Below are 16,212 nucleotides of genomic sequence, written 5' to 3'. Positions count from 1 at the left end.
CCCCCCCCCCGCCCCCCCCCCCTGCCATGGGCAGGGACCCCTTCCACTAGACCAGGTTGCTCCAGGCCTCATCCAGCTCGGCCTTGGACACTTCCAGGGATAGGGCATCAACCAACAGACAGCATGGACCTGCTTTCAGTCCAACATCATTCCCCTTACAAGCCAGTGCCCCGCAGAGTTATCTATAGATGTGTTTACGTGCCAAGCTCAGGCAGCTTTCAGCGCAGGTGGATACTGTTGTGATGGGCTAAAACGCAGACGTGATCCAACTCGCATCCAGAGATAACGCTTGGCATCCAGAAAGCCATTCCCAAAACCAGGGCTGCTGGTATCGACATCTTATGAAATAGGCCTTTTCCCCATAATTCTGCAGCTACGCCTTGACAACCAGGGCTCGCACCACAGGCCTCTACGGGACAGGCCGCAGTTGTGGGCTTTGTCTGTACCAGCCAGCCTCAAATTCCCGAGTGGGCAATCCTGGTGGGAAGGGTCTGATCTGGTTAGCTAATACATTCCCTTCAGTGGATGTCAAAACACACTCTGCTGCCATTTCAGAGGGTTACAGCTTCCTACACCCCTGCACGATACTCGTCAACGAAGGTGTCAGAGCACATCACAGAGGCAGGAGCTGCAGCCTTATCTACTGTACCGGGGTGGGGGGGACGGTCATTTTCTGTGCCACATCTAACACGATGTTTCGTTGGCATGCGAGATACCATCCCAGATCTTCATGCACAAAAGAAAATCTTAAATAAGCTAAATCATCTTTGAATATAAGACTTTATGGAAACAATTTCAGACATTACTCCAGGTATCTGGGTTGGTTTTTCTGCCTTCTACAACAGAAAAGAAACAGAGACTACACCTAATCTGCATAGTTTTTAAGTACTTTGAAAAGCGAGGGGGGTGGGAGAGTATCGAGCAGTGTCTCATCCACATGCATCGTCTCAGCAGCCCCACGATAACAGGGACACAGACGGTGGGAGCCCACGCCACGATGTCAAATTATGGGGACAAAACCACAGTCTCTGTGTAAAGCCTTACGGACAGCGCTAGGACAGATGATTCCTCACGGAGACTTCGCGAGGGGTTGGAGGAGAGGCCAGTGTAGCTACACAGCTCTCTGAAGCGGGCTTGGAAAATAACCACTATTAATGATAAGCGCAAGGGATTTCCCAGGCAGCTCGATGCCTAGCATATTTAGGTGCTTCTGCAAATCCCAGCCAAAGAATACGCCTCACGAAACACCAAGATACAAAACATAAGCCATAAGAGGAGATGGAATTTAAAATCCCTTGGCTAGTCTTCAGGATAAAGGAGATTTTTCTATCACAAAGAGCTATCAGTCCAAACAGATGCCTCTCCAGAAGATGGGAACACAGCACTGACAGCATCCAAAGGTGCAGCAGCATAGCTATTTTTGCATGTGGAAAGGTATATTATTTTTGTGTCTCCATGGCTACTGAGGACCATATGGCATGTGCTGACTCAGCACAGCGAGACGAGAACGCCTTTGTGCTTGTATGCTTCTCAGCATCGTTTTAATTAACGTGCTGGTGTCCCACTCCCTTAGTCTCAACCCTTTGAACACTTGCCCAGCTGCGCTGAGCCAGCCTCTCCTGTCACTTCACCACCAGTGCCGCAGATACAACCTCTCCCTTTTCCCATCAGCAGCGATGAAACTGTCATTGGCACGTCACTAATGGCAATTTCCTTGGCAATACGCCATCCAACACCAATAATGAGAAAGTGGAACGAGCCTGCTCCATCTTTTTAAAACCCCGCAGTCCAATGAGCGCCGCAGACACCTCTCCTCTCCGTGTCTCAGTCACAAATGAGAGCCTGGAAAGCATCCTGCCCACCCCCTTCTCGCTCTCATGGGCTGAAAAGAGGCAGTTAAACAGAAAATGGCACAGTTCACAATTTATGTAAACAGGCTGTTTTCATACCAGTTGCTCAACCCATTACTAACATTTTGCCAGTCGCACATTTGTCTCCTTGAAGCCCACAGCAAAATTCCCTGACATTTCAAAGGGTGCAGGATTTTGCATTCCAGGCTGACAGCAAACATTTTTGAGTGTCGCTTTTTAATGGGGCGCAGATTTCTGCTGAGATTCGGCTAGTCTGTGCCAGCTGACATGTAACTGCATAAAGGATCAGCTGCAAAAGCAGCCAAGAGCTGCAAAACCAGCCAAAGCAGGAGGCAAAACAGTAGAAAACTGTATAAAGGATCTGGTCTGTAGGAATAGCTGCAAAAGCAGCCAGAACAGGGGCAAAAATGGTGAAAATTGGATAAAAACATGGCTCCTTCCCCTCTACCTCCTTTCTGATCCACAGCTTTGGAGGAAGAAAAACACCTCTGGAAGTGGGACCCCAGCTGTGCCTCCCCAGGAAAACAGGAAGCAGTAAACTGACACAGATATTACAGATTTTTCCTTCTCTCTCCATTCAGTGGATCCCCTTTTAGTGCACTTTACGCACAAACCAAACCTGCAACCACTTCCTCCTGGGTTGCTGTGATGCCTCATCCACACCAGGCAAAGCCACCCATCCCCAGGGCAAAGCCACCAGTCCCTGGGGTGCACACAGGCTGGGGATTTCAGCCCCTTTGAGTGACCCAGCTGCTTCTCCCTGTTTCACCCACCGGCGCTTCCTCTCCGTGCACTTACTCGGGCCTGTTGCACTCTCGTATTGCCGTCTTTATGCCACCGCCACAGGTTCTCGAGCAGGTCCCAAAAGGGCTCCACGTCCCCCACGCTCCGTCTATCACCGGCGCCTCCCGTTCCTTGGGCACGCACATCCCAAACCGGCAGTGCTAGAAGGAGAGAGACGGGAAAGGTGAGTTGGCATTGCTTCTGCATCGTGAGCTGATCAACAGTGACCAGCCTGGACACCAAGGCTCAGGGTCACTTATTTCTCAACTGCTCAGAAAATGCAGCAAAGGTTTTGCAATCAAATGAAATTTAATGGCTTTACTTTTTGCCCATCACCCGTGTGTTTTTTTCTCTCTGCACCCTTAACACGAAGAAGCGAAGGCAAGCTGCTGAGTTCACGGGAGTGATTTATGGGAAGACGACTGAGGATAACAGCAACCACAAAATATTCCCTGTTTACTGGTGCCGAACAGCACGGCAACGCTCGCGGCGCTGGCTTTTCAAAAAGCTGCTTATCTGATTTCCTGGAGAGCAGCAGGAACCGCATCGTGTCAGGGGAGGAGACAGGGAAAACTCAAACCTTCCCCACAGCTGTACAAAGCCCCAGAACAGAAGAGGAAAAGGAAACGTCCAAATCTAAATGGCAAATGAAGTAGAAAAATGAATTCCTCACGCCAAAGCATTTTTTTTTTCACTCAGCCATAACATGGGACATGCCAAGGCCTGGCCAACACTTTTGTTTTCCAGTTATAACTCTTGTTTTCTTTTGTTTGGAAAACTGGTTTGAATTCTCTTGGCTAGCCCCCATCCTCCATTTTTATGGTATAAATCGTGTCCCTTCAGGGTATGTGTGCTAGTTAGACAACACAGCCTTCTGGAGAGCGGAGACCTTGGGGAGAGTCATCTTCTGGCCCCACCAGAGCAGATGGAAAGGTGCCCCCACACACGGTGAGAGCGCGGCTTCCCTTTCACTGAACGCTGCTTGCTAGGGCAGGTTTAAACCCAGAGACGTGCTCGTTTAGGCAGATGCTTAAATCTTTGCAATTATAGGAAGCCCAAACATTGCTGATTGCTCACAGATTAGAAGAGGTTACAGACTTAAGGAAGAAAACACGTAGTGCATCATTAAAATATTCCCTCGCAGTATTTCTCTGCGCCAGATGCTGTTCAGGCAGGCAAACACCTGAGTTTCTTTATGGAAACGGGGTTCAATTTACCCATGTGCTGTGTTTTTCCAGCCCTTTCACTAATAGCTGAACAAGACTGTACCAATACACACCATGAGCTCATCCTCTTTTTAGACATCCTTACGAACCACCTTAGAGCAAGCTATCTAGGAAAACAGAGCAAAATCAAGCTATCGCGGGGGCTGTGCATCCAGCTCCCAGGACAGTGGCTCCGCAGCACGATTAACACCACCTCCCCACGATGGCCAGCTTGTCGCACCCCTTTGCTGATGAATAAAGATGTGGTGCTTGCTCAGAGATGAGCATGGTATGCTCTCTGAGCTGCAATGTGCCTTGCTTTCACCTGAAGATTTGATTCCCCAGATAGAAACTGGTTGAAAAAAAATATCTGTTACAGTAAAGGACAGGAATAAAATAAGCTGAAATGCCTGTTTCTTTGCTTCAGGATAAACCGTTATGATGCACAACCCCTCCTGGCATCTAGAGGGTTGAAAGCCTGCAAGACAGGGGACCCCTACGCCAGTCCTGTGCAGGGACAAAGAGGTGCGACAGCTCACCAACGTACAGAAACACACCACACCAATCCAGCGGTGGAGAACTTCACAGCAGTGTTGATGCTCACAGCTAAATATATAACCCCAGTCATGCTTGGCACCACTGACCCAGAGAAGACGACTGAATAGCTAACTAGTGAATGTACACAGCTAACAGACCGTGACATGACCTATATGTCTCCCAGCCGAGGGTTGAGAATTAACCAGGAAATCACTTACATCCCTTAATTTTATTAAAAACTGGAGCTTTGGAGGTGATGGTAAATCAAAGGGGAGGGTGGAGGGAAGAGCAGCTGTTTTAAATAAACAAGATTATCTTATGGAAACGCAGTGGTGTTTCTTGGAACCACATTGTGAATAGTCTGGCTGTGCAACCTTCGTGCCTTTTGTATTTTAAAAATAATTTCTATGTTGAGTTACAACAGAAAAACTAAAAAGCCTGCCAGGGTTCTCTTTCCGATGAGCTTACAGATCTGAGAACGGGGAGAATAAAGGAGTTTTTGTCTGGAGCAAATACAAAACAACTTAGACACACAGTTGAGCAGGAGAGCAATGGCAGGGACGGGAGACACTACAACAGACTTCCCTCTCCTTTGTCTTGCCACTGGAGTTCCAGATAATTCACCAAATCCGACTCCCATCCTTGGGCTGACTTTGGCTGAATGGATTAGCAGGGGGCAGACAAGTGCTGTGAAGCTTCATGCATGCATAACGTATACGCTACCTGCTGCCATACGGCAGGAGACAGAAATGATTACTATTCGTCTACTCCTCTTTCATCATTCTTTAAACAACCCTGAAAACCACAAGAGATACAGGCCCAAGTTTACGACCCTCTTTATTTTCTTTCAGTGATTTATCTCCCCCTGACAATGCGCTGGTGCTGTGAGACACTGCAAACCCTCGCCACTGGTGCTCACCCGGCAAAGGCCAAACTCTGGGCTGGGTTTATGACTTGATTTAGCGATATCAAATTCAGTGTCCTCACATGCAAAATATGCATAAGCTAATACTCCCTTCTTGTTTCAATGTTCTTGATTCGAGAATAAATTCAGAACCCGGTTAAATCCACATCCCAGTAGTTTCAGCTACATTTTTCTTAGCTATTCAGGCTCCCTTATTTCCAAAGATATCTCCATAAAAACCGGCATGGTATTTTCTCCATCTGCCAACCCATATATCACGGGCTTTAAACATGCAGACTTGAGGCAAGGCATTAGTCAGCAAGCAGCAGTCTGATGGGGCTCCTGGCCACAAGAGAGTACCAAAATAGTGATTTATTCCAACGAAAAACACTCAGACACTCACCTCGGCACTTTACAATCCCAAGTAAACACTGAGGAGGAGAAAGTTTATGATGAATCCAAACCTTAAGCTTGAATTAGGCCAACACAGAGATAGAAGAATCACTCAGTAAAGCCTTTATGTGAGAATCCATTCAACCCAAGTGGCCTGCATTAGCTTTTCTTAAGAGCCCATCTGCTCTCAGCTGAGAAGTTCTGGTCACTCCTAATTTGTCTAAACTTGTCAAAATGTCTAAATTTGCGGACTGAAATGTTTGTGCTTACACGGTCTTCATTAAGAGCCGTGCAGCTGGACGCTGCTTCTTGGCTGACATGGGGTAACTCTAAGGAGGTGTCAATCTGCCCAATCGCAGTTGTTTGAGCATCGCTGTGGTCATATCCAAGGGTAACGGCAGGTTCGCCTGAAAAAAACTGCAGCCCAGATTTTTGGAATATCAAGAAAACCGTTATTTCTGAGCTTCCAGTGGTAAGCAGACCCCAAGCTCACCAACCGAGAAGTTGAAGACATAAGGTCTCAAGTCACAGGGATACCACAGGTGCCTAAGCTTTATAGGAAGTCTCAAAAAAGAATGGATGTTATGCTAAAAAATTAAATATTGGTGCACCACTGGCTCCAAGTAGCACAAGAATAGGATTTCCAACCACATCTCTAACACACATTCTCAGCAATAAACCAAATGTTGACTGCACTTTCCCCTAAGAAAGGAAGGCAAATTGATTCATTATGCCCATTGTCTTGAAGGAAATCGGTCAAGTGTCACTGAACAACTGACTTTTCAGAAACATGCAGCAGAAGGTTAATTACCAAGGAAATCCACAGCCTGTATGGAAAATTATAGCTCAAATAGCATCCAGATATTTTCATTATAATACATTCAAAAGACCATGAATTAAAATGTTGACTCTTTAGAGAAGTTTAACTGTTGATCATTACTAGCCAGAAAAGCAAATTTTTAAGTTATACCTCATAAAGTAACATCATACTTTTTTAACTAGACTCAGATGGAGTATATTTTTGTTCAGACACAAATGATGAAAATTAGTTAGCCTTTTTCATCAAAAGCTTCAGTATCTCAATAAAAGAAAAATCCTCTCAACTTTTTTTTCTCCAGATCTGGAGAACTAAATACTTATTCCAAAAATCACAATGCTAGCTGGAAACTAACACTGCACATGGAAATTGAAAGTTTCTATGAATTACTGCCAAAACTGTTCCATACAGAAAATGTCAACCAGTTCTATATTTTGCTGTGAAGTTGTCAAGAAGAAAAGCCAGTTGGCAAGTTTATGTTACACAAAATTACTAATTGCTCACATCACACAGGAAATTTCCAATAAAAGCCTAGACAAGCTTTGCGAGAGTTTTGGTCACAAGTTCACTCAAGGGTATTTGTTTAAAAAGATAAGCACTCCAGAAGGAATACCTGCTTTAAGCAATGTTAGGCCAAGCAATCGATTTTAATCACATTATCTGGGGTAGGGTTGAATCATGCATACCGGGCTTGAAACACGCTTTGGGCTTCCACCCTTGCAGGCAGCAGCTGTGCCCCATGCAACCGGCCATTGGGACAGGATGATTTTGACTGATACCCTTAGCTTGAGTCCTGGGAAACACAGCTACGAGGCATGGACCACCAGCTATTACAGACCTTTCCAGGCTCACACTCTGTCCCATCAGCCCAAGGTGTGTGTTGGGTACGACATCCCTTGTGCGCTCCATCGATGTTAATGCACCAAAGTCGCCGACACTGCATCTGCTTAAGTTATCGAAAAGATGAAAATATTAAGTAAATATGTGCCACATGCCTTCCCCAGACAGATGAAAATTATGAAATTATCCCCCGCAGGATTTAACATTAACTCACAAGCTTGACAATAATTTGGTGGCTTGCAAGCCTCCCATTCATCCAACCCCAGGAGCTCATATTTTGCTCTGGCAGCACCAGGAAAACCAAGGTGTGGAATTTCACTTACCATATACGGACAGACTTGAGATCCAGGTCCAAAAATTAACTCACATTGTTTGTTGACATCATAAATCAGCCCTGGGAGCTGCTGAGGCAACGCGTACGTTCTTGATGAAGGTTCATCAAGCAAACACTCCCCATAGCCAGTGCTACAACCCAAAGCAGAAAAACGCTGTTAACAGAAGGAGATGATACTAGAACCCATTGGTGTTTACCTGAGCCAGCCTTAGGGCAGCCGTGCACCACATTTGCCATTTTTAACACGCACTACAGCAGCTCCTACAGACTCAAGCACAGGAGGGTAGGAGACAGGATCACCCCTTCACCACCACCCCCGTGCTGTGCTAACAACTGTCAGGTACTGGCAAAAGCATTTCTGAGCATGCACAACCTGCATTTAGCTGCTCAGCAAGTGCTGGTATATATTTAGAAAGAAAATAATTGATTAGCAGGAGAACTGCCCAAGGGACCAAGCTCCTGGATTTGCCAGGACACCATCGTGGGTCTCATTCTGCTCCCCATCACATGTGGGACGGCATCACGGCAAAACATTGTGCATCAAACTGACCCGTGGGCTCCTGGAACAGTGTTTCCACCGTGGACTAGTGCCAAGGCTTTATCTTGGCCTGTGGAGCAGAAAGGCAGATTCGATCTGCCTCCGCAAACACAGCTCCATGTCTGGGCCACAGGGTTTGGAAAACTCACTCTTCAGGTTCAAGGAGAACGCACATTCCTTAACAGCAACATCCATGGGGGAAGACTTATTCCTCCCCATAGAGAGGCTGGTCCTTGCCAGCTTATCACGAGGCTGAACTGTTGCAGTCCTGCTCCATGTAAAGGATGCGCGCGCGCACACAAATCCCTCCGCTTGCCTCCAAACGCTGCACACTAGGATTTCAGATGAACTGGTGAACCCCACAGGATCCATGCACATGTAAAAACAGCCTAACACATGCAAGGCCTTACTCCAAAAATTCAGTGATGTATTTCCTACTGCATTTAGACCACATCCAGGGATTGGTGTAGAAGTTCAGTGTTGGTGCCATGACGTGCTGTTGATTTTTACCTCCATCTTCTTTGCACTTATGATTGTCGTCGTGTGGCATGTTAAATCTAAGAGAAACACAGCAGCGAGAAGTACAGCTAAGTGGTAAATGTCAAGTGTTTAGTATAGCAAAAGAAACAGCGTGACCTGAATATAAGCAAAGCCAAGAATTATTCCTAGATATGCTACTGACAGATATTAGAGAATAAAACTATTAATATGCACATATTCATAAGGGTCAACAAGCATTGCTCAAGCTGGGTTCCTAGCACTCGTGTGCAAAGTGCTAGGCAGCACCCCAATAAGCTCTTGGTGCCGTAACCGCATATATTTAGCCAGGCAAGTCCTTGAGGGAGCCTGGTGTAAGATGCAATTCCAGCTGCAGTTTCCCTTTCAGCTGATGGTTGCCATCCTGCAGGCAGGCTGGAGCCTGGCCCCACCCTCATAAAAAGGGCAAGTTCTCTGGAATTGAGCCAAAGAGCCAAGTTTCTGGAGGAGATGAATGACTTGAGCCCACCAACCATCGGTACCCAAGAACCTCGTGTACGCTGGCAGCAAAACATCTAACGCCGCAGAATGCCTTCGGCCAGGCTGATCCTTTGGTGCTGTTGCCTAAATAGGGCTGCACTGGGGACAGACTTGGCTTCTCTACTTTACGTGGCAGGTTTACAAAATGCCATCAAGCATCAATATCAGCAGAAACCCACGCGAAGTTTGCAGCACATGACATATTGAAGAATGCGGCAAATACACTAACGGAGACAGAACGGCTTAAAGCGCTTTGCCGTTTGAAGTGGAGAAGGGGAAATGACCCGGTGTGATCCTGCGTTAGGAGGCTGGGGAGTTTAGATCCCATTAAGACTACCTCCAATGAACCACCTTTTCACTCTGTTCCCTGTAAAAGAGCAAAGAGGCCTTTCCTGCTCGGAAGCGCCTCTAACCCCTCCGGCAGCTCTGGGGCAGCATTAGCGAAGGAATTAGCCACAGTTTAGGTGTAGTGAACGCCAAACCTTCGGGGACTTTCTGTCAGGAAATCTCATTTAAACAAACACTGCTGTGGTTAAAAATAGACCGTCTCAGCCAGCTCTCCGAGCAGAAAAAGGGAGTTTAAAACAATGAGAGATCTGTTCCCAAGTACTCATCCATCCCACACCTACAGACCTCCACTGCAAACCAGGCGTGAGGTGGATTGGGACTGAACCCACTGCCTAAGAGTTGTAGCTGGGGGGAAAAGGACTATGTGAACCGAGACAATTTTTCTCATTACCACTATCAAAAGAGTCAAAAATCAGTGAAAAGAATTTTCCATTGGAGTATGTGCACCCTGAATGACAGCATCTCTTCTGGAGATGTCCAGTAGCATGAGATTTTCCTTTGTGAAATGGTTTGGTGGGTGGGTTGGGCTCACTTGTACATCCCATCGCCTGCCAGATTCCTCCCTTCACGCAGAGCTGCTGCGTTGCCTTCAGTAGAACCACGTGCAGTGGTGGGGTGAGCTGTGGCAGACTGAGGACCTGCTCTTGGAGGACACTTCAGTCCCGAAGGCCAGGTGAGACATAGCCCTCACCCTGGTCCCTCCCAGGCACCCAGCATCTCCCAGCCAAAAGCCTGGCTTGTCTGAGATGTCACAGTTGCTGAGGAAGATTCTGCTGATGTCCACATGTAGGTGTGGGAAGATGCAGTAATAAGGGACATTTTGTCAGCTCTCCCCCCTTGCTTAGGTGCGGCTTGCTGTAGTCTGTCGCTCACCCTCCCCAAAACGAGAGTCTGATGTTTTTACTACTCTCAGATGGACTCCAGAGCATCCCACGGCCTCCCAGAGTCACACCCTAGCCTAATCTTCCTTCATGGTGCATCTTCTATCCAAGTATATTTATCTCCTCTCAAATAATTAGGCTCAGCAGATATCGGCTGGCAAGCCGTAGCTAGCATAAATCTTGGGCTATTTAAATGTAAATGTATTTACATAAAACATACACATGGCCAAGTTCATGTGCTATTGTGAAAGCAGTGCTCAGTCCATTATCTTCACTAATTGAACAGCTCCTGTATGGGTCACAGACCGTGCCCAGCTCTGCCAGACCTAGGAGAGAACAAAGAGGTTTACAATAGAAAAAGAAACGCTGCCCATGGTTCAACACAGGCAACAAACACTGTCACTACAAAAAAAAGTTATTAAAAAGACAGAGAAAAGGTTTTCCTTACCCAGAGTATCACATTTGTCGTGCGCTCTACAAATATCCTGTCTGAAAGCAGAACAGACCTGACACATTAATTTTCAATGCATCAGTGAGTTAAGGTACAAGCACAGTAACAACATCCAAAAGCAATTCTCGGTCCTCCACCAGACCTTATGCTGGTTTGCCACATCATCCAGTCAGAGTCTGAACCAACTCCCTACCACAGTCAGAGTTTCTCACCTCATGAACCCCTGGCCAGACCACGGGGTCTGAATCTCCCAAAGTCATCTACTGCCTACGGTGGACTCATTATCCCAATCCTGCTGACAGTCACACTGCTCCCTCAATTGCAAATGTCATTACACCCACATCAAACCCCCAGCATTTCCCGTAGCTTACAGCTTTCCTGAGAATGCTCACTGTACCTGGTAACAAGCACGGCTGTATCATGCTGAAGGTGACTTCCTTCAGGGTGGTTCTGGGATTGCTGCCATTGGCAGAAGTTTTTTAACGTTGTCTGGGCATTGTAAGATATTGCAGGACCATCCTAATAAGCAACACACAGAAAACAGGTATTTTAACTGCTCATCACAATGAATGCCATGGTCAAACAGAAGGTGAAGGAAATCACTTCCATTACCTGTTCGTTATGTATCACAACCAATTTCACGATAACAATATTAATTAAATTTCCAATGCTTGGGTCTTTGTAGATAGAAGCCACCTGTTTCAAAAAGAAATATTCACAATTACTGCTAACATTCAAGGAAACAAACAATTAAGACAACACACACACATTTTCCATTTTGCGACTGGCTTTCTCCTGAGCTGCTCTCCTGCCTCACTCAGGGCTCCGAGGCCACTTGGAGAGACCACCTGCCAGAGGCACAATTTTAGTATGAACCAAACCTGCTGGTATCACAAAACTCCAACATTTATTTTTTGCTTTGGCACATATTTCACGAAATTACAGGGTCATTCTGCTCTGAGATGCAACGACCACCAGCCAAGACTGTCAAAAGCAACTTTCTCAAGAACCTCATCGTGACACGGACAGTTTTAGGCCACGTATTCATTGCACTTCTACCCTCAAATGGGATGAAAATCCCTCCAGTGACACAGCGATGCTGGATACTCACTTGCAGCCACTCTGCGTCTACAGCGCTGCCTGTCTGGGGACAGCTACTGCATCCCGGTACCAGCAGCTACTAAAAGGCTTGTCCTCAGCCTGGAAAGCCAACCCGAGCACTAAGCTCAGGATCAAGGTGACCACAGGCTCCTTCTCCTTGCTACAGCTAGGGAAGCCAGGCAACTGCAGAACCTGCTAGCATCAGTCCCTGAAGTACCTTTTTAATTCAGCTGCTATTTCACATGGGTTTAAATAAAGAGACAACTACAGCGTGTGGCCTAAGGGACCAGGGATATTTCTCGCGCTGTCTGGGGTTCAGACCGCTGGCAGGGAGAGGTGTGGGAAGGGTTAGGAAACGTGATGGGTCTGGGAAGGAAGAAGATTCCAACTGGTGTTCCTCAGCCAAGTTATACCAAGCTTTACTCTAATCCCAGCATTATTTCCATGCCTGGCAGCGGCAAACTGATGGTACTGCGTATGAACGCAGGATAGAGGGTGCCCTGTGACCCCTAGAAAATGATCCGTGGGTGAATCTACCCCCCCCAAGCCGAATACTCACTATGGACATTAACGTTAAGACATAGTGCTGTAGATTAGCTCCGTGGTAGGCGACCATCCTGCTGTCAGCCACCACCATCACTTCCACAAACCGAGGGTAGGAGAGGAACCGCTTTGTTCTCCTGTGGCTCTTCTTTTCACCGACGTTCCCAGTCCTGTTGCTATCCACAGAAAACGAATTCGCTTCCAGGCTGTGCTTCAACATCTCCATGTCAGATAAAATGCTGCTTTCTGCCCACTGTCTTCTCCAGTGTTTCCGCTTGTTCTTTTTGTGACTGTGTTCATGATCTAGGATTTTAAAAAAGCAGACAAAACCATAAAGCGCAGTCTGGAGTGAACAGAGTGAATAGCACGTGCATGTGATGTCAAAACACCGACTAACGCTTCGACCAAGAGTGAGCAGGCTTGTTCCAAACAGCTAACCAAAGCGGAGGGACTCTGTGGAAGCCCACCTTGTAATCCAACATCTAAGGCTTTACTTAATTTTTAAAGTAGTCTCAGTGAAGGCAACGGCACTTAAAGGCGGACGTTCACGTAACGGCTTTCCTGCGGCGGAGCAGGAGGGATGGAGCCCGGGCTGCCGTTCAGTTTGACGCGACGTGAACCCCGCGATGGTAATGAGTCACCGCGGCGGCAGCGTGAGGATTCTGGGCACGTCCAAGGTGGCCAGGAAACGGCAGGAAACAAAGGTCCAAATCCTGTATTTCTAACCCAGGCATGAAGGACAGCAGGATTTGGCCTTCATAGCGAAGCAATTATATATGATTTATTTCTGTCTCTAACAATAACATGGCTGGGCTTCAATTCCCCCCCTCCCTTTATTATTCTGTGCTACGGGAATGGTAAAGGTCATCTAATAGCACAGCTGCCACTGGCTAAAGAATAGAATTCAGGAAGTTTCACATATACTGCTTTTGATATTCAATTAGGCCAAACATAAAAGGAGCCTGAAAATATACTCCATGCTGACACAAAGACGACAAAGTGAAGAGGGAGAACAGGCAAATAAAACATATGGAACATGTACAATTAAGATTTGCCATCTGATTAGTATGTAATTATAGCATTATTTAAATGTAAGAGCAAAATCAGTTTTATTTGATGCCACTTAATTTTTAATCAGTTCATCATAGGAAGTAGCTAATTGAATGTGATTCATCCATGAAAGACTGTTCGCTTCTGCATGTAATATAAAGCCAGATCTGAACTACTCATCTAAGACTCCAGGCTACGGCCCTCATGCTCTTTGTAGCTTTAGTTAAATTTCGTAACGGCGGTGAAAAATATCACATTTCCTTATCTGACTCACTGAGTAGGTTAGAGGAAGCATAATATTAGGGAACAAAGGAATATTCAATTCTCAAACAAGATTGTAATGATAGGAATCTTCTTGGCTATTTTTCCTGGGTAGTTTCCTTTTAGGATATTTTGTAATAATTTCCAAAAAAAGAAATATAAAATACAGTCTCTAATATCAAGGCCGAAAAAGGGGGTCGGCCAGCTTCTACCTATCTGAAAAATACTATCCTTGTGCTCTATGTGTAAATAAGCAATAGAGTATTTAAGAATTACCCAAATCTGATGAATTACCCTTTCTTGATATAGTCCAGACCACCTTAATACAGCAGACAGTCCGCAGTTATTTGAGTAAGAATTCGAGAAAGCCAATGGCATTTGTGGTTATAATTGGATTGCCCTAGTTCCTCTGCACTAATCAATGCCCTTGTGTTGGCAAGGTTGTGCTCTCATGCTGGCATGGTTTTGTGGGCAACCGTGACATTATCCCGACTCGTTCAGCGCCAATCGGTGTGAGAAGCCATGCATACAAATAACTTAAAGGTGAGAAGGAGACCAGACCAAGGAGAAAGTACTAACCTCAGCCCTTCACTCAGCTCCCCTCCTCTCTGCATCCTTACAGTCACTTAGATCCCTTTAAATAACTAACTTTCAGGAGAAGCAGGTGCTCAAAGGAACATGCACTGAGGATGGGGAGATGCTCAACAGGGCTTGAGCAAGGCTGAAGGTGAGGCTACAGTGCAAAGGCAGAGCTCTGCACCATCTGCCATCTTCCAGAGAAAAAACTACCTTCCTTTCTGTTAGAGACCTGGCACAGTGTCATGGAATCATAGTTTTATTTAGGTGGGAGAAGACCCTTAAGACCAATCATTAACCCAACACTGCCAAGCGTACTTCTCCCATCCAGCACGCAGGTCAGCCACATCACCCCCTCCAAAAACCAACAGATTTTTTTCCAGGTATGAAGTCACTCGGACGCTTACGGCACGCTATTTGGACAACAGTCACGTATAGTATGTTTGCCAGCCTAGTTACTGTAAAACCAAGCCCAAACGAGTGGGGATGCATTGCATGTAAAGCCACTCCTGGACTTTGATAGCAGTGAACTGTTATCTTCACCCATCTTTCTTGCATGTAAGTACCCTCAGAGATGGGGCACATTCACCTGTAAAAAATTAAACACTAATGGCATTGCCCTGCTCTCAACCCCCACCATAAAACCCCCACTGACACTAATGGGAGCTGCACACAGGTGCTGCCAGTACTCCATGCGCCTGATGCTGTTGATACCCAGCTTGCTCCGTTACGACGGCCACAACAGAAATTCCCCCGTTGGATGCGCAGCATACTGCCGTTTAATCGAGCAGAAGTTAAAATCTCTCACTTTTCACAAGGAAAAAAAAAAAAAATCAATTTTGCAGTGACAGCTTCCTACAGCCACACACAACACCAAAAAAGGGTGTGATATTTTTCCACCTGGCTTTGCTCCCCCCCGCTATTGTGTTAATATATTAAACAAAAATCAGGAAGGAAAATGGTTAGCTTGGCAAGTTCTCAGTCTATGCAAACGACCTGAAAAACATCTACCTACACATGGCAGTAATTGGATGGGTGTAAGTAACAAAACATTTTCTTTAATTTGCAGAAAAAACAAAACCCCTGTGAGCAGACACACGCTTTAAAACCCCGCAAACTACACATCGATAATTCCAGTAGCAGGCGAAGCTATGCACTGGTTCAACAGTTAATATTCACTTAAGAGGTGGCTAAAAGGCTGCTGGAATAATGTCCATTTCTCTGCCTGCTTTACTAGGCAGTCTGTGGTGTTCACACTGTCTTTACACAGACCTGGAGGGGTACAATAACTTTTTTCCACTTGGTTTCTTCTTTGTTATTTCTTTGTTATGGGGGACTTGAAAAGGAGACCTGATGCTGTGACAGGGATATCCCTTCCTGATGGCATCTTCCCACCTGTGCCATTTATTTTTGCTTGCGCAAGAAGCCTCAACCCAGAGCCCATTGAGCTGATTTATGGATGATTCCTGTTTTTTGGATCTAGCCCAAGGGAGAGGGCAGGGGAGACTCGGGCCCTACGCAAGTACTTTGCCCGACAGGGTGAGAGCAGAGCCAGGGACTGCTTTTTAAATAATCACTATTGTTATACTAACCCCAAAAAATGAAAAGAGCGATTGCTTACCCCAACAGTTCTAATCCTTTCCATTTCCATATTCACTTCTCCTTGGAATAGAAAGCAATTTGCACAATTAAATAAGACATGTGGCAATGCAAGCAATTCCAGTTCAGCTCCCAGTTCATGAGAGCCAAACATAGTGAGGAG

At 46.1% G+C, this 16,212-nt stretch overlaps 1 protein-coding gene across 1 annotated transcript in view; it reads right to left on the bottom strand.

Annotated features, from left to right (window-relative positions):
* Positions 1 to 16,212, bottom strand: part of ADAMTS9 (ADAM metallopeptidase with thrombospondin type 1 motif, 9) — a gene marked incomplete at both ends in the record, with an annotated part of 59,284 nt that overhangs the window by 34,558 nt on the left and 8,514 nt on the right. The window contains 9 exon segments of the mRNA XM_010157792.1: positions 2,670 to 2,815; positions 7,349 to 7,453; positions 7,674 to 7,815; positions 8,633 to 8,779; positions 10,689 to 10,794; positions 10,917 to 10,957; positions 11,317 to 11,438; positions 11,532 to 11,615; positions 12,580 to 12,866. Coding sequence (XP_010156094.1) covers positions 2,670 to 2,815; positions 7,349 to 7,453; positions 7,674 to 7,815; positions 8,633 to 8,779; positions 10,689 to 10,794; positions 10,917 to 10,957; positions 11,317 to 11,438; positions 11,532 to 11,615; positions 12,580 to 12,866 — 1,180 coding nt within the window.

The sequence above is a fragment of the Eurypyga helias genome, unplaced genomic scaffold (assembly GCF_000690775.1).
Source record: "Eurypyga helias isolate BGI_N326 unplaced genomic scaffold, ASM69077v1 scaffold1358, whole genome shotgun sequence".
NCBI classification, from domain to species: Eukaryota; Metazoa; Chordata; class Aves; order Eurypygiformes; family Eurypygidae; genus Eurypyga; species Eurypyga helias.
Note: the sequence above shows the minus strand (reverse complement) of the source record. Positions and strands in the feature narration are given on the sequence as shown.